Source organism: Phalaenopsis equestris, unplaced genomic scaffold (assembly GCF_001263595.1).
Source record: "Phalaenopsis equestris unplaced genomic scaffold, ASM126359v1 Scaffold000754, whole genome shotgun sequence".
NCBI classification, from domain to species: Eukaryota; Viridiplantae; Streptophyta; class Magnoliopsida; order Asparagales; family Orchidaceae; genus Phalaenopsis; species Phalaenopsis equestris.
The window spans coordinates 160658-183054 of NW_018165194.1; the positions used below are offsets into that span (position 1 = coordinate 160658).

The 22397-nt window shown below is 32.4% G+C and overlaps 1 protein-coding gene across 3 annotated transcripts; it reads left to right on the plus strand.

Annotated features, from left to right (window-relative positions):
* Positions 1 to 87: 87 nt before the first annotated feature.
* On the plus strand, positions 88 to 22154 carry LOC110030697 (alkaline ceramidase 3). 3 transcript variants are annotated; one of them, XM_020733546.1, is made up of 3 exons: positions 88 to 183; positions 7311 to 7668; positions 21452 to 22154. In XM_020733546.1, exons 2-3 carry the CDS (start codon positions 7412 to 7414, stop codon positions 21963 to 21965), a joined length of 771 nt encoding a protein of 256 aa, XP_020589205.1. In that variant the 5' UTR covers positions 88 to 183; positions 7311 to 7411; the 3' UTR covers positions 21966 to 22154. The 3 variants fall into 3 exon arrangements, with proteins under 3 accessions (XP_020589205.1, XP_020589206.1, XP_020589207.1); XM_020733547.1 differs by lacking the exon at positions 88 to 183 and adding an exon at positions 203 to 296; XM_020733548.1 differs by lacking the exon at positions 88 to 183 and adding an exon at positions 332 to 392.
* The last annotated feature ends 243 nt before the right edge of the window (positions 22155 to 22397 follow it).

The following is a 22397-nucleotide window of genomic DNA, read 5'->3' on the forward strand; positions in this document are numbered from 1 at the left end:
CTGCTTTTATATTCCTTCAAAGGAATCCAATAATCTGGAGGTAAAACGGACGGTCAGATTTTTGCCGTTTTATTGGCGGTTTTGAATACGATCCGCGTTCGGAGGGTAATGTTTACTCCGCTGCCCTCGCGACTAAAAGCAAACCCTTCGCCCTTCTTCGCGTCGATCCTGCCTCTCCGTCAGGTAAGGGATTCTCTTGTCTCCTCTCTTCGATCCTCCCTCCTCTCCTCCCTCATGAAGTATTGATATGAGATGGTAAAAAGCTAGATCCACTTTGACTAGAATGATGAAAGCTGGTAAAGATGTAGATCTGATGGTTTCACGAAATATTTGAAGCATCGCGCATGATTCCTGTGTTGTTCATGGTTTTTCGGTTAGGGTTTGTGCTACTGGTAAAATTTTTTAGGGTTTCTTGGAAAAATATATGAACAAAATATCCCAATTCGAATCTTTTCATATATGCTAAAAGGAATTTTACCCTATGTTAACTGTAGAACAGATCTGGCATACAAAATTGTTCTTTGCGGTTCTTGCACTGATTCGTACGTACCTGGTAATTGGAAAATTACAGCCACTTGCCAAAGTTATATTGCTTATTTGTTGGAATCTATTTTGTTGTTGGAAAACAATTTAGCTGAGCATGTTAAATGTAGCTAGTTTTTTGGGAAATTACCAAAGTGTTATAAATGTAAATATCAAACTTTTATTTGTTAGTTATATATATTCATAAGAATTGTGTGGTATGTATGTAAATTTCTAGATAATTGCAGAAGTCATATTCTCGTTTCATTTCATGATTTTAAAGGGTGCTTGTGTGGAAAGCTTTGGATCTTGATTGTTATGCAAGACTAACAGGTATTGTGCTTATTTTGGCAACAATCTACCTACTTGTTAAATTTTTTTGATTCAGTGGATCATCTGCCGAATCAGAATTGGAATATGCATAAAAATTTAAACTGTTGGAGGAGCTAATAGTTAAAATAAAAGTTAGAGTACAATTAATATATTGAATAGCTCTTTTAAAAGCCAATAATGGTGATTATGTTATTTATGTTCATGTTGGTATAGTTTGTTTATAGTATAAGCAATGTTAGGATGATTTGTAGTAAAATATTATAGTGAACCGTTGAGGTATCTAGAATATTCAATATTTGAGTAGACGCTAGTGGAAGTTGTATACGATTGAGGTTTGACACCAATGGTAGTAGGCTCTGGCTTCTAGTTTTTCATCCCAACATTCAAATTACAAGTTTCATACTGAACAACATTTGAGAAATCATTGAAGTCACCAAAACCACATTGAAAATATTATGCAAATTTTGGAGTATTAGCTATATTACTTGGTTATGGCCAGTCGAGAGGATCTCATCTACATAAACTTAATATCTAAAGAGAGATACTATCTTGATGATAATACATGAAGGATGGATTGGCTTAGCTTGTTTTGAAGCGAAATTGTTGCGAGTAAAATTGGTAGCACAACTTTGTTTAGAAGATTATTTTAAATCATAAATAGGCTTTTCAAGAGATACATGATCTGGATGTTGTGGATCGTCAAAGCCCATAGATTGAGATATATACATAATATCTTTAAATTGACCATGTGGAAATGCACTGGAGACATCCAATTGAAGAATTGGCAGATGAAAGTGGTGGCAATATTAGTGGATAAAATGTAGCAGAATAATCCAAACCATATTTTTGTTTATATTCTTGTGCAAATAATCATGCTTTGTGTCTAAGAATCATGTCATTAGAATCATGTCATTAGGACTGAGAGATGTATAGTGCTCCAACTCCAATTTTACAAAAATTAGCTATCAAAATATTAGGATCGACAGTGTGGTTGACTGTGAAAGAAATTAGAGTGTTTTCAAGCATGTTAATAATTTATAAATTTTAAAATATTAATTTATATGTTTTATACATTTTTTTTATTATTTTTCATATTCATATGAAAAAGAGATATCGGCTTAATCAAAAGCGCTTCAATAATTTTATTTTCATCAAATAAAATCAAGTTTAAAGAGAAGATTTAATTTAATAGATGTTATTGATCTGAGTAGTTTGGATTCAATTGATAATAGTTGTGGTTGATTGGAGAAATAAATGATGTTGGTGAGCAACAATTTGGTGATGAAATCTTATTTGGAGACAAATCAAAAGGCTTCAAGAGAAGTTGATCAAATATAGTATGTAAAATTTAGTTCGACAAAAAAATGGGGGCATCATCTACAATAATGATTAAATTTACCTCGACATATATCCTCTTTTTCTTTGCTTTAAAAGGATAGGGGCGAGAAGCTGGAGCCTGACATGTTCTCTCGGTGGGCCAAGTGTGGAAGGTGGCTTGCTTCTTTTTTTTTTCAGTTTAGCTTGGCTTTTCAACTTGTTTCAAAGTGTTTTAAGTGTGCCAAAAAGAGGATGAAATTTATTCACACAAAGAAGAATAGGAAGAAAAAATAAAATTTGAAGATGAAGAAATTCTACCTAAAGGAGTGAAAAAGATGATTGAAACTACTGATTTACTTCAGCTTATTTTATGAAATTTGAGACTTTATTAGTTTATTTATGTTTTAAAATTTAGATTGAATTGATTTATAAGATTTTTCAACAATGTTTTTAATTTTTAATTATTGCAGTAAACTATTTAAAATTATTTGAAATTTTAATTTGCCGGTTCCCCTTAATATTTATGTTCAAGTTAAGCATTGTAACAATTTTTATTTTATTTTATATGAACTTTTTTAAAGTCATATTTTATGTTTGCCCATGAATATATTTATGCATGAATAGTTTTATACAACCTATTACCTTTTTTGTTTATTAAAAGTGTCGCTTCGCTCCGTGCTTTACGCTTTGACGCAAAAATAAAGCATTGTGCATCGCATTGCGCTTGATAACACTGATCGGTACAAGTTCACAAGTCCCTCGGGATCGAATCACTTCAAATTTCGTGGGCATGGCTTTCTTTCATAGTGTGTGTTTATTAGCTTTGGTGTAACATGTTGGGTAAGGATTTATTATAGAATGTAACATACAGATAGTGCCTTAAGGCTTTAAATGCCCTGTCTGAGCTCTTTTAACCATTGGATGAAATCATAAGTAAGGTTGAGAAGTAAGGTTGAGAAGTAACCATTGGATGAAATCATAAGTAAGGTTGAGAAGTATTCAAAAATGGTGAGCGCTAAGGAGATGGAAAAGCAGTAGTTGGAGAGTTAGGTAAGGAAGAATCTGTAGAATGAGATGTGTCAGGAGCATCCAAAGGAGATAGAGATGATTATAGTGCTGGCGGGAGTTCTCTATTTGGTGCTTGATGCAGGGTTGATGAGGAAATGGTTTGTGTATATGTGTTACTGGAGGAATATAGGTTATTTTAGTAGGGGATGTATTTTGTGCAATTGAATGATAAGCGAAGATATTTTAATGAAAATTTTCTTTTTGAGAGTTAATGACTATCCATGTGATATTTTAGCATTATAACCTTTGTAATTGGAAGCATAACCAGAAATATACAGGTAAGGGGCTTGTGTTGGAATTTATGAGTGGAATAAGAGGGCAACAAAGGATAACATAGATAGCTGAAAACATTAAGATGCTTATAAGTTTGAGGCTTGTTGTATAATAATTTGTATGGTGAACATATATCGAGTTTTAAGGATGGCAATTGCTTACTGAGATGAATGCTTGTTGGAGTATCAACCCAAGAATAAAGAGAAGTTTAGCATCAAGTATCATAGTGCAAGTGGTTTCATTAATATGTCGGTGCTTATGTTCAATAATGTCATTTTGCTCAGGAGTACAAGGCACAACCAAAATGATGAATAATGGCAATATTATATTAGAGTGTCTGAACTTTATTAGTATTGTACTTTTCTTGTCCATCAGAACATAGGATTTTTATGGACTGTTAAATTCACATTGAACAGAAGTTTCAATAATAAAATATTTGAGGTGGTTTAGATTTTTGTTGCATACGATGTGTCCACAAGAGCCTAGAGAAATAATCAACAAATAAAAGAAAATATTTATCTACTTGCATTGATTAAATTGGGGAGGGAGCCCACACATCATTATGTATAATTTGGATGAGAGGTTTGGGATGATATGATAGATCATTGTGATGCTAACACTTGAATATGGAGTGACTTGCCAAAAATTTGACATTCAACTTAGGTACAAGAGCTTTGTCCACCTCTTAGGGATTGTATATTTCTCCGGCTAGATTTGAAATTGGTGTTATATGAATGTCCTCAATGGGATGTTCTAAAAGATGAACGACCACGCTCTGGTCCTTTAGTCATTTTAAGTTTAAATTGGTGATTTAAATGAGAGGAACCAACATCCTGATGAGCGTTGCTGCTGCTAAATTAAACCTTTCATTGCATAGAATAGCATAGAAGCTATCCAAATTAATTGGTTGAAAATTTATTCGTATGAAAATTTTGAAAGCTTGGTGAGTTACTTGTGAACCACTAAGGGTGCAAAGGATTATGTCTGCGGCAGTTAGGAGAACTTGGAAGCAACAGTGGCCTCACATTTAACTTTTATATCAAATAACTTCTGCCTCATTTTTATCCATCATTGATATATTGTGTAATTCATTTTCTAATTAAATATAATTTGATCTACCAGTGAAGTGATGTTTCTTGTAATCGTTTGGCAAATTTTGGGACTAGAACCTAGCTTAAGCATACAAGATAGAAGAGTTGGAGAAATTGTGTATTATAAAGCTGCTGTTGCCAAATTTTTATCTATTAACATCCTGTGTTTTAATTTCTTTTAGGACAAGTATACCTAATTACTCAGGAGTTTACTTGGCTGGTTTTGGGATAGATCCATCTTGATAACAACCAAATCCATTTGTTGTGAATAACTTTACAATTTGTGATTTCCACAGATGGTAGTTGCCGGCTGTAAGCTGAGTGCTAAAAACTCAACATTCGCTGTTAGGAATTTAAGTTGGGTGGCAATGGATGCTTTGCTCATTTTGATCAATTCACTGACATAGGGAAAATCGGACATTGATGAAACGGAAGCATCCACTATTTTGTAGACAGAGAAGCAGCAACAATTGATACAAGCCATGTGGCACACAAGCTCTAATACCATGTAGAGATCGCCAAACCTATCGGGAAGTTAGCAACACAAACAAAGATATACAAAGAAGAGTAACTGGTTAACAAAGGAAGGAGAAGCTTAAGCACCTTTCTTATAAATATTTAACAAAACAGTAATTGTATATCATTCATGAAGACTATAGATCCTTCATGTAGACTTGATAGAAATTGACATTTAACATCGGGCTAAGAGCTGTTTCATCCTCCAAAGGATTGTATATTTACCTCTCTGTCAGGCTTGAAAGTGGTATAAATATTACTTACAGGATTGCGTTTTTTTTATAAAGATGCTGTAAGTATTATAAATATTTTATTTTTTTGAAAAAGTGGACTAACATATTTCTTATAAGCTGCCACATTTTAGCAAATTTGGTTTTCAAGGCAACTTCTCACTGCGTAAGTTTCTAAAAAGCGTTAGGATTGTAGTAACCAAATCGATGTAGGGCAGCTATCTAAAAAGAGAAGTAGTGAGAATGTTGTCCCAAATAAAGCCTTAATCAACTTATATATAAACTTCAAGCTTGATTTAATTTCCAGGATAAAACTATTTCAATGTGTTGTGCTTGTTTCTTTAGATCCTCATATTTCCTTCATGCTATTCCCTCTGCCAGGTTTGAAATTGGTATACATATTGCTTACAGGAAAGTAATTTTTTTTAAAGATGCTGTGGTTATTATAAATATATAATTTTTTTTTTTGAAAAAGTGGAATAACATTTTTCTTATAAGCTGCCATATTTTAGCAAATTTGTTTTTCGAGGAAACTTCTCACTACATAAGTTTCTAAAATGCATCAGGAATGTTGGAGCCAAATAGATGGTAGCAATCTAAAAAGAAAAGTAGTGAGAATGTTGTCTTAACTAAAGCCTTAATGAACTTCTATATAAACTTCAAGCGTGATTAAATTTCCTGGATAAAATTATTTCAATGTGTTGCGCTTGTTTCTTTAGGTCCTCATATTTCCTTCATGCTTGAATGTGGGCACTCTTTAAGCTTACAATATGCTTTCCATTTTTATTCTGACTAATGAAATCTTCTGTGATCAATGAATCCCCCCATCCTAGCGTTTCAAAATCTGGCTTAAAACTATGGCAAATTGAGCAAAATAAACCACCTTTTAGTATACTATATTTCAACTGACTCTTATATTCATTACCCTTGGAGAGGAGAACTTTGGTCATAACTTTTCTAATTTTTTTTGTCAAAAATTGTGCCGGCAAGATCGATGCGGTCCTTTTACAAATAGTCTAATATTTAAGAATATAATTCTTGATCAACTGAAAGATCATCCAAATTAATCTCAAATGCTTTTAAAATGCAGCAACTTAGACCATCCTGTGATGGTTAGTTTACTTGGGAATAGAGTTGGCAGTGAATTGCAAAATTAGAGGGGCAATGAAAAGTAATTAGTGTAATTGGTTTGATATATCAATCATGAAGTAAGAAAGGAAGAAGATGTCAATTAATTCATTTAAAAAAAGCGCTGTGGCTAAAAACTTTTCCTACCTTGTTGCATGTGTCACACAATAAATAGGATAATAATCAAGTAGTGTTCTTGTTTACTGGCCTCTATTTTTTATATCCTCTTTAATGTTTGTTGATGATCTGAAATGCCAATTTGATGCTGATACCTTCTATTTCTCATTTTTATATTAATTATCTTTTTTTAGGATTCCTTTTGGGTTTTATTTTAGTCCCATATGATTATATACTTACACTTATTGCATTAAATCTTGAAAGTTTAAAAAAGAAAAGAAAAACATAGTGGGACTTCGTAAGATTGACTCGATAAAAAAAAATGAAAAGGGTCTATGACTGAAGTAGGATGTGTGCAAGAGACCAGCTTCTCGGTTGAGTTCTTAGTGCTTTAAGGTTCTAGCTTTTAAATTGCAATGACTAATTTTTTTCTTGCAAACTAAAGAGTTAAATCATATTGTTTTTTTGAATGCTTATTGCTATATTGTTGTCATCCAATGTTTTTTTTTAAGCATGTTTAATGATTCTTCATTTTTTTTTTATTTTTTGGCAATTTAAAAATGATACTTCAGACTCGATATTCATTAGAAGAGAGATAGTCGTCAATATGATCAATTTCTCTCGTTCTTTTTGTGTTGCATGAGGCTGCAGGATGCTGTTATGATGACATACGAATATTACAATTATTTTGATATTTATTATACGGTTCTTGCAGGTGCATTTATTTTTCAGCGTTTGTAATGATGACTCAGAGCTAGATTTTATTTATGTGGCTTTCAAACTGAGGAGTTGATTTAATCAAAAGGACTTGGAGAAATGGCAGAGAGCATGGTATCAAGCTTTTGGGGGCCTGTGACTTCCACAACAGAGCTGTGTGAAGAAAACTATGCTCATTCCTCGTATATTGCAGAATTTTATAATACTATCTCCAACATTCCTTGTATTATTTTGGCACTCATCGGCCTTATAAATGCTTTAAGGCAACGATTTGAGAAAAGATTTAGCATTCTTCACATCTCAAATATGATACTTGCCATTGGGAACATAGTGTTCCATGCCACCTTACAGCATGTGTGAGTTCGCATCATCAATCAATTTTGTTCTTTGCTCAAATTTTTTTAATCATCCTGCCCCTTCCTCCAATTCAACCTGCAAATTATTAAGGGTAACCATTTGAATAGCTTCAATTAATGATCTAATGTTGCTAGTTTTATTCTGAATTTGGTGAATAGTGGTCTTTCTATTGCATGACATGTATTCATACTGTTACTGGATGTGTTCTAGATGGCATATTTTTTATGGTTCACTGTTGTTTGGTTTTAGTAGCATGTTTCCTAGATGTGCTGTGCTTGAATTATTTGTTGAGTGGGTTAGTTATGTATATAATAGGCTTAAACAAGCAATATTAGGATGCACCTAGCACCTCTCTGGATAAATTGAATTTGTGGATAGAAGTTGCACATCATAGCATGATAAACATGGCAATAACCTGTTAATCTTAAGGTGCAATTCTGAACTTCACATGTTAATTTTAAGGATTGTCTTATATTTTCCTTTCAAGCTCTTGCTATGACTCGTGTGTTTTTATAAATGTCAAAATATACCTATTTTTCTTCCATTTTTGGTCATAAAAGTTATTGAAATGGATTTCAGTGTTTTAATACCTTCAATGAGTACTAGGTTTTTGAAGAGTAAAATCATATGATTATAGCATGATAATCATGGCAATATTAGGATGGATTCAGCCTGTAAATTGATTTTATGGATAGTAATTGCACATCAAAGCATGATAAACCTAAGAACTTTCTGTTAATCTATGCGGGCAATATTTGGATGCATTTAGCACCTCTTACTGCATTCTTGGATAGCAGTTGCACATCAAAATATGATAAACATGGCAATGACAATTTTTATTTCTCTCTCATCTCCATCTGACAATTTTTATCTTCTGTTAGGATTCACTTTGTTTCATGGAATTAAAAAATGTTTTGAAAAGAATGATGAATTTGCTAGGTTATGTCATTTGATTGGATGTATTTAGAAATAAATATTGGTTAATTCTAAAATTTCTTGGAACAAAAATGCGGCTAAAGAACTTTTCTATTGTTTTATTTGCCTTGGAATTCTTCTTCCATATACATGAATAGCATGAGTAGTTGTAGTTATGCCTGGATTTAAAACAATTGGATTCAGATGGGCTAGCCAAATGTTTTGCAGTTCATTAAACCCTGTTAGGTATCTCGTAAATCAGATGCTATTATTAACTTCATATGTCTGTTGAAGCACATGCTGGCTTTTATTCTTGATGTCGATTGAATTATGTTCATCCTTTTTTGCACAACGTGGTTTGATCAACATATGCTCATATTAGCTCTTCTTTTATACCTTCCCATGAAACTTTGTTTTGTTTTACATGATGACTCATCAGCTCTTGATACTTAGCTAAAGATTAATCTTCAGCTTCATATGTTGGAATATGCTAAACCTCTTCAATTGAAGTGAAAATCTTGTGTGATCTTTCAAACATTGGATCTCTCATGCTTGAACTGCTCCTTTAGATTGGACTAATCGCCCTGACTCAGCAAATTTGAGTCTGATTGATTCCTATCCTGTTTTAAATTTACATTGTTATTTTGATGTTGTTTTTTTTTTCAAATAGAGTAATAGGCAGCTTCTCATCTATCCACTGCTCACCATCAAACTGTCAATTATTGTATATATATTTAAGATGCTCCGGTTGATGGGATGAACCAAGAGGTAGATAACTGAGCTGAATTATCTCATGAGCTGGCATGATTTCCGATCAGTAATTTGCTCGTAAATCATCCTTGATAATTGGATTGAGAATTTAGCCCTTTTAGCCTGTGAGCCTGGATATCTTGTGCCAGCTTTAACTCACTCATTAGCTGAATGATTTAGCTTGTTTAATATTTGCAAATAGAGATTTGTTACTTCGACACCCTATCTTCTTCCTTTTCATCCACTTGTTTGGTTGTTCACTATATTTTATCTCCTTTATTGTCTCCACGTTTCCACCACTATCAGGTATTTTTCTTTCCACCCTTTCCCTCTCCTCCTAGACATCCGCTCTCGCTTTCACACCTCCTTTCCTCTATTGCTGGATCAACAGCTAGCTGCCACTGTTGTCCGCTCGTCCCCTCTCTTCCATCAGCTTATTTTCTTTCTCTTCTTTCCCTCCACCTCTCCTTATTTGATGTATCCCTTGCTACTTGGGCAATAATGCAAGTTGATCGTGTCTCCCGTTACTACTTCTACCTCTTCTTGATATTCTCCTCTTCCCTTCCTCCCCGATCATACTCTGCTTCTCTATATTGGATCTATAGTTTGTCCGCCACTGTTTTTGAACTCCTCTTCCATGACTTGTAGCCCCTACTCTGTCATCTTCATCGACCTTCTCTTCCTTCCCCTGTGTCATGTCCTGATTCTTTGTTGGGCCTCTTGTCCCCTGCTTCTTGGGCCCTAGTGCAAGTTTGTCCTAACCCAGCCCCTCTCCGAACCGCCTCTAACCTCACACTTAGCAGCATTGCTAGATCATACATTTCTTTTTCTCTATATTGGATTAATAGCTTGCCCACTATTGTTTTTCAGCTCCTCTTCTCTATCATCTTCATTTACCTTCTCTTCCTTTATTGCCCTTTGTCATGTCCTGATTCTTTCTGGGACCCCTTGCTACTTGGGCTGTAGTGTCGTTACCCAAACCCTTTCCAACCCTCCCCTAAACCCACACTCAACGGCATTGCTATTTGATCTCAATTCATTGGTAAATGGAAAAGGTGAATTGCGTGATGGAATATGGATTAGTGGCATAATTGTTGCTCTTCTATTTTAAAAATTTCTTAAGACATATTGATACGAATGGAAGCACTGTATTTGGTAATATTCATGCATTGTTAAAATCTGATTTGCAAATGCTTTTATGCCTTGTACTTAAACTTGTTTACCGTTTCATTTGTTCAGGCTTAACTTGAACACGCTTGTTGAAAAGGCTTTCTTCAATGACTTGTTTTAACAATTTGCCATTATGAATTCAATTTAACACATATTACTCGTTTCACTTTTCATCTAACTTTTAAACAGTGTATCTAAACAGAAACATTTTTTTTTGTGCGGTATGTAGTCTACAGTAATTTCTTCTTAGCCTTTTTGTCTGCTATCCTGCCCAAAGTTGCTGTATTTATAAGCTTTGTTTATCGACCCTCTTGCTGTCCTTGTACAATTCTGCTACCTTGGATGCTATGGAGAACTATTATTCTACAGGGAAATACTCTGCTCCTTAACCGCAACACCCTAGGTTACGGAAATGTGGGATTAATTTGTTGCTTGACAGTTGCCTGTTTTTTTGGCCAAAGAGCTTTTATGGTTGTACTAATTTGAGTGAGAAGCAAACTAGTAGGTACTTTTAAAGGATATGTAAAAGGTTTTGCATACCCCATTTTCCCCTTTCTGACATGACCGGTTCTTTCATTTGTTTAGCATTAGCTTTAAGATTCTCAACTTATCAAACTTCAAATTCCTGAACAGCAATAAAACGTTCTTTCAGCAGCATTATTAATTGTTCTAAATCAGCCTAGATAAATTTTCAGTATTAGGATGCGGAACATATGTTCACTTTGACTATATATGCAAATCCAGATCCTCCTCAGCACCATTTCATTAAACTAAGGTTTTATTTTGTTGCACATGAAAAGTGGAATATGAGATTATGGGCATTTGTTACTACTGCTATTATTTGGTTATGAATATGTAGCAAGTGATACTATTTTACATTGGGTCTTCGATTCTGAAGCGACACTATGGAGTGTTTAAATGTGTTACTTTGAAGCCTAAACTTTCCATGAAATCTTATTGTGCTCACACGCGGGCACTCATAATATTCATTTATATACACAATTTAGTTGCTATATGATATTTTTTTTAAATTCAAAGTAATGTTCATAATATTAAATATGACGTATTTCACTGTAGAATGTGATATACTTAATAGTCTATCACCCATGATTTTGAACTCGTACGATGTGATTTGAAGCGCCTCACAATGACCATGCAAAAAGTGCGTTGAAGTGAAGCGAGTCAGATTGAGGGTCACAAAACACCAGAGTGGGTTCAGTTTCGGCATCGTTTGGTAGTGGGTCCGGTTAATTTTTGCGGGATGAAATGAAGGATTGAATTCTTTCTATTCAACCTAGGATTTGATACAAAGACTTCAAGCTCAAGGGAACAAGTAGACACCATAATGGCATTCGACAGGGACTTCAGCATGCGAAGAAGACTATGAAACTGTCTGGGTGTTAGACCTGTAATTTGGCAACTGAAGGACTCAACAAATTTGCATTTTTTTCCCTTGACCAAATTGGTAGGCATCACTGCCAAGCTTTTGCTTGAATTCAGATGCAGTCATGTTATCACACGCTTTTGAGTCTGGATTTCGATGCTTGCTTTCTTCTATTATTATTTTATTCTCTAGCTATTATAATTTTGTTTTATAGCAAGTTTCTATTATTGTTTTGTTCTATAGGATTGAATCTTATTTATTGTTTGCATTGACTGGAATAAAAAATTTCTATTTTACTAAAATAAAAACTTATTTTTTTAGCTTGATTATGGTGATTTTTAGAAATGGCCACTTTTGTTTCTTATAATTATAAACGTATCTTAATGCATGTCTTAAAAAATTATATTTTGTAATGAATTTAAAATTTTTATTTAAATTTGTGTCGTTGGATGTGAATTTTTTGAATGTGGTATAAAATATAGATCACTTGCAGTGGAGGCTTTCTAATTGTATTAATGTGAAGTTTGGATCTTTCTTCATGACTTAATTCTCCAAGCACTTTGTAAGTATTTGCGACTACTTTTAGGGTGCGTTTCTATTTATATTGACATGAGGCTTGGATATTCAAATTTCTGGCATCTTAGTTCTTTTAATCTAAATGTTTGTCATTGATTTTGTGTGTGTGATTGTGATTTGGCTAAGCTAATTACATTTTAAATTTTTTGTTATGGTGAGAATCCCAAGTTGCTAGAAAGATTTTATTCATTTCCACATTTTTACTAAATTTTAGAACTGAATTGAACAAGTATTCTTATTTTGGATACAAGAAGGATTAATCTTTACCAAAACTTATTTAAATATGATCTATTTATAAGATTTATTTTGATAAATGTGTAATTAATAATTTATTTGTGTATAAAAAAAAAATCTTATTTATGACCGATTCAAATGTAAAGAGACGATCCAACTTGAAAATACACGAAGTTGAAATTCGAGTTTAGTGCTTTTTTTCCACATGTATTTATTGTTATAAAATGATAATTGGAGGTATATCTCGAGCTTAGGAGCACCTTGTAAGTTTTACTAGCGCGTCCGGATGAAGTAATGTTACTAAGTATATGAAAGTATCTTCAAGTGAAAAAGAGGCGCTGCTTCCTTACCGAGTAAGAAAATTAAATAAAAGTTTGTATGGAACGTAATGAGAGGGTGTCTGATATTTCTGAAGAATTAGATATGCAATGACCCTTGCATAATGGTAAGAGAGCAATTGAATCAATATATGATCAGAAAGAAGTAATGTAGCTACAAAGAGAAAGAGAAATTTGTTGTATTTTTTATTGATTAAAGAACCTTAAAAAGGGATTGCAAAAAAGAAAGATATAAGAAAAATGGGAATTAGAGAAAATATAGACAAGTGAATTAGAGATATAACTATGTAATATAGTCATATGATTCTATCAAACAGGAATCTATTCAAATGCAGTGAAGTTGATGAGTTTTGATCATATGGTGGAGACAATTGTTGAGTATGAGCCTCGACCAATGTCTATCATGAACTAAGCTCCCTCTGCTTGAAAAATAATTGCAAGCAACTATGAAGAATGTGGAAGACCACAAGAAATTTTTGTGAGAGAAGGAATTCACTCTTATGTCTAATGGGTGAATTGATCGTAGAGAATGTTCTATAACTAACATTTTGTTTAATTCACCATCCGGCACTGTATTTTTGGAGTCAGTAGATTCATTTGAATATTCAAAATGTGTTTTTTAAATATTCAAATTTTGCATCATGAAAATATGACACTAAATAGGACGCAATGGAGAAAAAGGATTCATGTAGCCGACCCCACGTAGCGGGATTAAGGCTTTGTTGTTGTTGTTGTTGTTGTATAGATAAGTGAGTTAGAGATATAACTATGTAATATAGTCATATGATTCTATCAAACAGGAATCTATTCAAATGCAGTGAAGTTGATGAGTTTTGATCATATGGTGGAGACAATTGTTGAGTATGAGCCTCGACCAATGTCTATCATGAACTAAGCTCCCTCTGCTTGAAAAATAATTGCAAGCAACTATGAAGAATGTGGAAGACCACAAGAAATTTTTGTGAGAGAAGGAATTCACTCTTATGTCTAATGGGTGAATTGATCGTAGAGAATGTTCTATAACTAACATTTTGGTTAATTCACCATTTGGCACTGTATTTTTGGAGTCAGTAGATTCATTTGAATATTCAAAATGTGTTTTTTAAATATTCAAATTTTGCATCATAGTTCTTTGAACTGTTAGATGCACGAGCTAAGAAGATTGGAGAAAATGTGTTTCAAGTGTTCACATGCAGTGACTCAAGCTATGTTCTTGTAGGTTGGTAATATATATATAGAGTTCTTTTTGCTTAAAATTAAGAGGTGCTGCTTCCTTACCAAGGAGTAAGAAAATTAAATAAAAATTTGTATGGAACATAATGAGAGGGTGTTTGATATTTCTGAAGAATTAGATATTCAATGACCCTTGCATGATGGTAAGAGAGCAATTGAATCAACATATGATCAGAAAGAAGTAATATAGCTACAAAGAGAAAGAGAAATTTGTTGTATTTTTTATTGATTAAAGAACCTTAAAAAGGGATTGCAAAAAAGAAAGATATAAGAAAAATGGGAATTAGAGAAAATATAGATAAGTGAATTAGAGATATAACTATGTAATATAGTCATATGATTCTATCAAACAGGAATCTATTCAAATGCAGTGAAGTTGATGAGTTTTGATCATATGGTGGAGACAATTGTTGAGTATGAGCCTCGACCAATGTCTATCATGAACTAAGCTCCCTCTGCTTGAAAAATAATTGCAAGCAACTATGAAGAATGTGGAAGACCACAAGAAATTTTTTGTGTTTCAAGTGCTCACACGCAGTGACTCAAGCTATGTTTTTGTAGGTATAAAATATATATATATATATATATATAGTTCTTTTTGCTTAAAATTAAGAGGTGCTGCTTCGTTACCAAGGAGTAAGAAAATTAAATAAAAATTTGTATGGAACATAATGAGAGGGTGTTTGATATTTCTGAAGAATTAGATATTCAATGACCCTTGCATGATGGTAAGAGAGCAATTGAATCAACATATGATCAGAAAGAAGTAATATAGCTACAAAGAGAAAGAGAAATTTGTTGTATTTTTTATTGATTAAAGAACCTTAAAAAGGGATTGCAAAAAAGAAAGATATAAGAAAAATGGGAATTAGAGAAAATATAGATAAGTGAATTAGAGATATAACTATGTAATATAGTCATATGATTCTATTAAACAGGAATCTATTCAAATGCAGTGAAGTTGATGAGTTTTGATCATATGGTGGAGACAATTGTTGAGTATGAGCCTCGACCAATGTCTATCATGAACTAAGCTCCCTCTGCTTGAAAAATAATTGCAAGCAACTATGAAGAATGTGGAAGACCACAAGAAATTTTTGTGAGAGAAGGAATTCACTCTTATGTCTAATGGGTGAATTGATCGTAGAGAATGTTCTATAACTAACATTTTGGTTAATTCACCATTTGGCACTGTATTTTTGGAGTCAGTAGATTCATTTGAATATTCAAAATGTGTTTTTTAAATATTCAAATTTTGCATCAAAGTTCTTTGAACTGTTAGATGCACAAGCTAAGAAGATTGGAGAAAATGTGTTTCAAGTGTTCACATGCAGTGACTCAAGCTATGTTCTTGTAGGTTGATAATATATATATATATATATATATAGTTCTTTTTGCTTAAAATTAAGAGGTGCTGCTTCGTTACCAAGGAGTAAGAAAATTAAATAAAAATTTGTATGGAACATAATGAGAGGGTGTTTGATATTTCTGAAGAATTAGATATGCAATGACCCTTGCATGATGGTAAGAGAGCAATTGAATCAACATATGATCAGAAAGAAGTAATGTAGCTACAAAGAGAAAGAGAAATTTGTTGTATTTTTTATTGATTAAAGAACCTTAAAAAGGGATTGCAAAAAAGAAAGATATAAGAAAAATGGGAATTAGAGAAAATATAGATAAGTGAATTAGAGATATAACTATGTAATATAGTCATATGATTCTATCAAACAGGAATCTATTCAAATGCAGTGAAGTTGATGAGTTTTGATCATATGGTGGAGACAATTGTTGAGTATGAGCCTCGACCAATGTCTATCATGAACTAAGCTCCCTCTGCTTGAAAAATAATTGCAAGCAACTATGAAGAATGTGGAAGACCACAAGAAATTTTTGTGAGAGAAGGAATTCACTCTTATGTCTAATGGGTGAATTGATCGTAGAGAATGTTCTATAACTAACATTTTGGTTAATTCACCATTTGGCACTGTATTTTTGGAGTCAGTAGATTCATTTGAATATTCAAAATGTGTTTTTTAAATATTCAAATTTTGCATCGAAGTTCTTTGAACTGTTAGATGCACAAGCTAAGAAGATTGGAGAAAATGTGTTTCAAGTGTTCACATGCAGTGACTCAAGCTATGTTCTTGTAGGTTGATAATATATATATATATATATATATAGTTCTTTTTGCTTAAAATTAAGAGGTGCTGCTTCGTTACCAAGGAGTAAGAAAATTAAATAAAAATTTGTATGGAACATAATGAGAGGGTGTTTGATATTTCTGAAGAATTAGATATTCAATGACCCTTGCATGATGGTAAGAGAGCAATTGAATCAACATATGATCAGAAAGAAGTAATATAGCTACAAAGAGAAAGAGAAATTTGTTGTATTTTTTATTGATTAAAGAACCTTAAAAAGGGATTGCAAAAAAGAAAGATATAAGAAAAATGGGAATTAGAGAAAATATAGATAAGTGAATTAGAGATATAACTATGTAATATAGTCATATGATTCTATCAAACAGGAATCTATTCAAATGCAGTGAAGTTGATGAGTTTTGATCATATGGTGGAGACAATTGTTGAGTATGAGCCTCGACCAATGTCTATCATGAACTAAGCTCCCTCTGCTTGAAAAATAATTGCAAGCAACTATGAAGAATGTGGAAGACCACAAGAAATTTTTGTGAGAGAAGGAATTCACTCTTATGTCTAATGGGTGAATTGATCGTAGAGAATGTTCTATAACTAACATTTTGGTTAATTCACCATTTGGCACTGTATTTTTGGAGTCAGTAGATTCATTTGAATATTCAAAATGTGTTTTTTAAATATTCAAATTTTGCATCGAAGTTCTTTGAACTGTTAGATGCACAAGCTAAGAAGATTGGAGAAAATGTGTTTCAAGTGTTCACATGCAGTGACTCAAGCTATGTTCTTGTAGGTTGGTAATATATATATAGAGTTCTTTTTGCTTAAAATTAAGAGGTGCTGCTTCCTTACCAAGGAGTAAGAAAATTAAATAAATTTACTAGAACTAAATGAAAATATGACACTAAATAGGACGCAATGGAGAAAAAGGATTCATGTAGCCGACCCCACGTAGTGGGATTAAGGCTTTGTTGTTGTTGTTGTTGTTGTATAGATAAGTGAGATTTGTTGTATTTTTTATTGATTAAAGAACCTTAAAAAGGGATTGCAAAAAAGAAAGATATAAGAAAAATGGGAATTAGAGAAAATATAGATAAGTGAATTAGAGATATAACTATGTAATATAGTCATATGATTCTATCAAACAGGAATCTATTCAAATGCAGTGAAGTTGATGAGTTTTGATCATATGGTGGAGACAATTGTTGAGTATGAGCCTCGACCAATGTCTATCATGAACTAAGCTCCCTCTGCTTGAAAAATAATTGCAAGCAACTATGAAGAATGTGGAAGACCACAAGAAATTTTTGTGAGAGAAGGAATTCACTCTTATGTCTAATGGGTGAATTGATCGTAGAGAATGTTCTATAACTAACATTTTGGTTAATTCACCATTTGGCACTGTATTTTTTGAGTCAGTAGATTCATTTGAATATTCAAAATGTGTTTTTTAAATATTCAAATTTTGCATCAAAGTTCTTTGAACTGTTAGATGCACAAGCTAAGAAGATTGAAGAAAATGTGTTTCAAGTGTTCACATACAGTGACTCAAGCTATGTTCTTGTAGATTGCTAATACATATTCTATGCATCTAGGTAAAATGCTTATGAAGATGAGAACGCACATATACTGGAAACCTTATGCGGACCATTATATCGATATGATGTTAAGAGTATATTGGTAAAATCAAGGTTGTAAAAAAATGTATAAAGAAAGTTTTAGAATTAGCTATTTATATAAATAATCATGGTTTATTATGATGAGAAAATATATTAGTGGTGTAAAATTGGTGCGAGATTCGAGATTACTTGTACAAATTTTTTTTTTGCTCTTGCGAGTGTACAGAAGCAAAAAGAGAATTTAAGACATTTGTGTTTTTGTAATGAATTTCTAAGGTTTGTAGACGATAAGTGCCTGATAATAGATTATTTTTTTGATGCACTGAATAGAATGAAAGGTGCAATTAGTGTTGCATTTGAAGGATTTGAAAGAAAATATGAGCATTTTTTTTGTATTAAAATGATAGATGAAGGTGTCAACTCTGATACACTACATCAAGTGAATATTATGTTCATTCAAAGTTTTCTTAGAAGAATTTGTCTAATATAAAATTGGGTGGGCAATTGATGGAAGACTTATATGCAATCATTAGCAGGTTAATTGGAGACCAAAATGAAAAAAATATTATAGATTAAGAACTTTTTATTTGTATCATATTTGTGGCTTATGCGCCACTAATTATGCAATTCAAGATAGAGATAAAGAATCTTTATATATGAACATGTTAACTAAAGTTTTTGCATAATTTTGAATTTTTAGTTGATTAAAGCTTTTCATTAACATGGTGTTGTGATTGTAATTTTGTGGTCCCAACTTTAAAAAAATTGACTATTTTGATTTTAGGATAGGCTTGGAGTGCTATTAGGTGTGATAGACGTTAGAGTGCCTTTGAAAAGCAAATAATTTAAAATTTTTAAATATATTAAATGATTTATATGTTTTATGCATTCATTATGTTTTTTTTAAAGATTCATACAAAAAATAAGAAATTGGTCAAAATTAGAAGCGTTTAAATTATTAGCTTTCATCAAATGCAATCAAACTTTAAAAAGAATATTCAATATGAGAGATATAATTGATCTACTCAATTTAGATTCTCAATAAAAATTTCGAGTGTTTGGATGGAGAAGTGGAGGATGTCGGTGAGCTATAGTTTATTAATGAAGATCTCACTTGGAGGCAAATTAAAGATATTTCAGGAGAAGCTCATCGAAGATAATCTTTAATATTTAGTAGATCAAAAAATCATGGGGATTCCTTCACATTTAGAGCTAATTCTTCTCGACCTAGATCCACTTTATTTGTGCTAGAATGAGATGATGTAATTGATTCAAAAGGTGGATGAGAAGAATTTGAATATGAATCACTTTTTCTTAAAAGAAAAAGTGATTATGTTAATAAAAAATAAAATGATGACTAATTCATTTCTTTAGTTTGTTTTACTGAAGCTTGACAATTTATTAATTTATTTATGGATTAGAACTTAGCTTTTATTATAAGAGGATTTTACGTTTTTCTGCAATTTTTAAGTTTTATTAAAGCAAATTTTTAGGATTTAGAAATTATTAGAAAATTGAATTTACAGGTTCACCTTTGAAATTTATCTTCAAATCAGTTATGTGCATCATATATGTTTTCTATTCTACATCAAGTTTAAAGTCATCTAAAAGATATTCTTTGTTCTATAATTGTTAATGATTTATCAGTTTATTTATTATTCTTATTTAAGTTATAAGAGCTTCAGATAATAAAAATGCTGCCTCATTCAACGCTTTGCTCTTTGAAATAAAAATAAACCCTTGTACATTGGATTGTGCTTTGTGATTTGAAAAAACTATGTATCACTAATTTTTAATCAAATAGAAGAAGGGCATGACTCTAGTTCTAGATTGAACAATTATTCTTATTTAAGTTATAAGAGCTTCAGATAATAAAAATGCTGTCTCATTCAACGCTTTGCTCTTTGAAATAAAAATAAACCCTTGTACATTGGATTGTGCTTTGTGATTTGAAAAAACTATGTATCACTAATTTTTAATCAAATAGAAGAAGGGCATGACTCTAGTTCTAGATTGAACATCATGGAAGGAACTAGTGAATATTTAGTGTATGCATGTGTGATTATATGTATATATGTTTTGTTTACATTTATATATGTAGAGGCATTATGTTTTGTCTGTTTTTGTGTTTGCTTTCATACTTGTATATATATTTGCTTGTGAAAAAAATTGGAAAGTGCTTACTCTTCCCACTTATTGATAACCAAGCAGGCCTCAGTGATTGTTCACGTTGATGGAAAATGATATTGTCTCTATTCTGCATGCTTGGAGATGTATGTTTAACTTCTTCCGGCCAAAATGATTTGTGTTAATTTAAGACTGCATGTAGCAATCAAATATCAATGGAGAACTGTTATAAGGCTGATCCCAAATGGTTAGGATAGCTCCAATGAAGATGCATGTTGGTACCCAAAAATCTGAGGCTCTAAAAATTGTAGATATCCACTATTACTGGATTTTATTTTGCAAGCTATTTCCCACCTGTTCTGTTGTCAAACATAACAGTTTTCAAAATATGATTAAATGTAGGACAAGCTATAGATATAAAGAATTATGTTGACTATGAACATCCAAGCTTGTAAATTAATGAAAAATAGCTGAATCTTTGAATAGAAATCTGATGTTCAAATCTCTTTTCATTTCTGTTATAGATTGAAAAGTTGCAACGGTCTCCTCATAAGCTGAAATGAATCAGGGTCTCTCTCTCTGTATCACCTTGTTTGTCAAAATGTGTAGAAATGTGTTGTTTGGTAAATAAACATGTTTGAGATTTTTCCTAGAACTTCTATAGTTTGAATGGCTAGTATTAGAATTTTAGAAGGTATGCTCATTTGTTTTATGTGGTTTGGATTTTCTTTTTTTCTTTTCCATCTTTTTTTTTCTTTTTCATTATTTCATCTTTAACGGAGTTTTTATTCTATTCTAATTATTCCTTTTATTTCATGTCATGCTATCATCAGTAGCCTACAAAGGTGTGTGTAGTGAACTGTGCGGATATCTAGAGTTTCTACCCACTTCATAGAACTCTGAAGTTTGAATGGCTAGTGCGGCGTGTAAAATAAGTATGCTCATTTGCTTATGTGATTTGGATAATCTCTTTTTTTAGGATGTTTCATTATCCAATTTTGAACTGAATTTTATGCGATTCTAATAATTTCCTTTAATTTATGTTGTGCAATTCTCAGCTGAATCCCATGGTGTGAATAATTAATTCATCTGAATGTCTGATCCTACATTTATTTTTCTTAGGGGCATTTGCATACATAGCACATTGCATACATAGCACACAAGATTTACAGATCTCACACCTAAACTTTCATATTTACATAAGAATTGTGCGCTATGTATGTAATTTCTCTTTTGTTTTATAATTCAGATTTATTGATCTCGTTCCGATCTGCTTTCAGAGTCCAACAAAGCGATGAAACACCAATGCTCTGGGAAATGCTTCTCTACCTCTATGTCCTCTACTCACCTGACTGGCATTACAGAAGCACAATGCCAACTTTCTTATGTCTGTATGCTGCTGGTTTTGCAGCTACCCATTTAGTATTGCGTGTCGATGTCTTATTCAAGGTACAATACATTCTCCTCTGTCTTCTCTGTGTTCCAAGGATGTACAAATACTACATACATACTAAAGATTCTGGAGCTAAGAGGATTGCGAAGTTCTATGTAGCAACACTTCTTCTGGGATGCCTATCTTGGTTGGTAGATCACTTTTTCTGTAAGAAGCTTTCTATCTGGTATATAAACCCTCAGGGCCATGCTTGGTGGCATGTGTTCATGGGATTTAATTCTTATTTAGTGAACACTTTTCTAATGTTTTGTCGCGCCCAACAACTCGGATGGAATCCCCGTATCGCCCATCTGTTTGGATTGTTCCCTTATGTTAGGATTCAGAAAACTAAGGTTCAGTGATGAGATCCAAAAATGTGCTTGAAAACCGAGATTATATTTGAAATTTGGAAGTTGGGTTTGTACAAAATATTGATGATGGTCATCTAATTTTGTGGGTTTCTAAGATTAATTGTTGTTTTGTAGTATGCTTTGAATTATATTTTCTTCAGGTACTTAGGTTGAAACTTGAAATGACTTTTTGATACATTCATTAGGGAAGTGAAGAAATGCTTCTTTTTTGAAATATTTGTTTGTTCGGAGCATACTCTTATGATTTTCGTACAGTTTTCGTGTTATATCTGCTAAATCAACGAGTAAATCATTTCAGCTGTCAATATTAGGGATTGAATTTTTTAGCTGCTAATTACAATATTGGGGACTTTGACTTCATTCCCCGTGCGCTTTACAAGCTATGTCAAATGCTTTTTATCGTTGTATTTTGAGACGCACTTC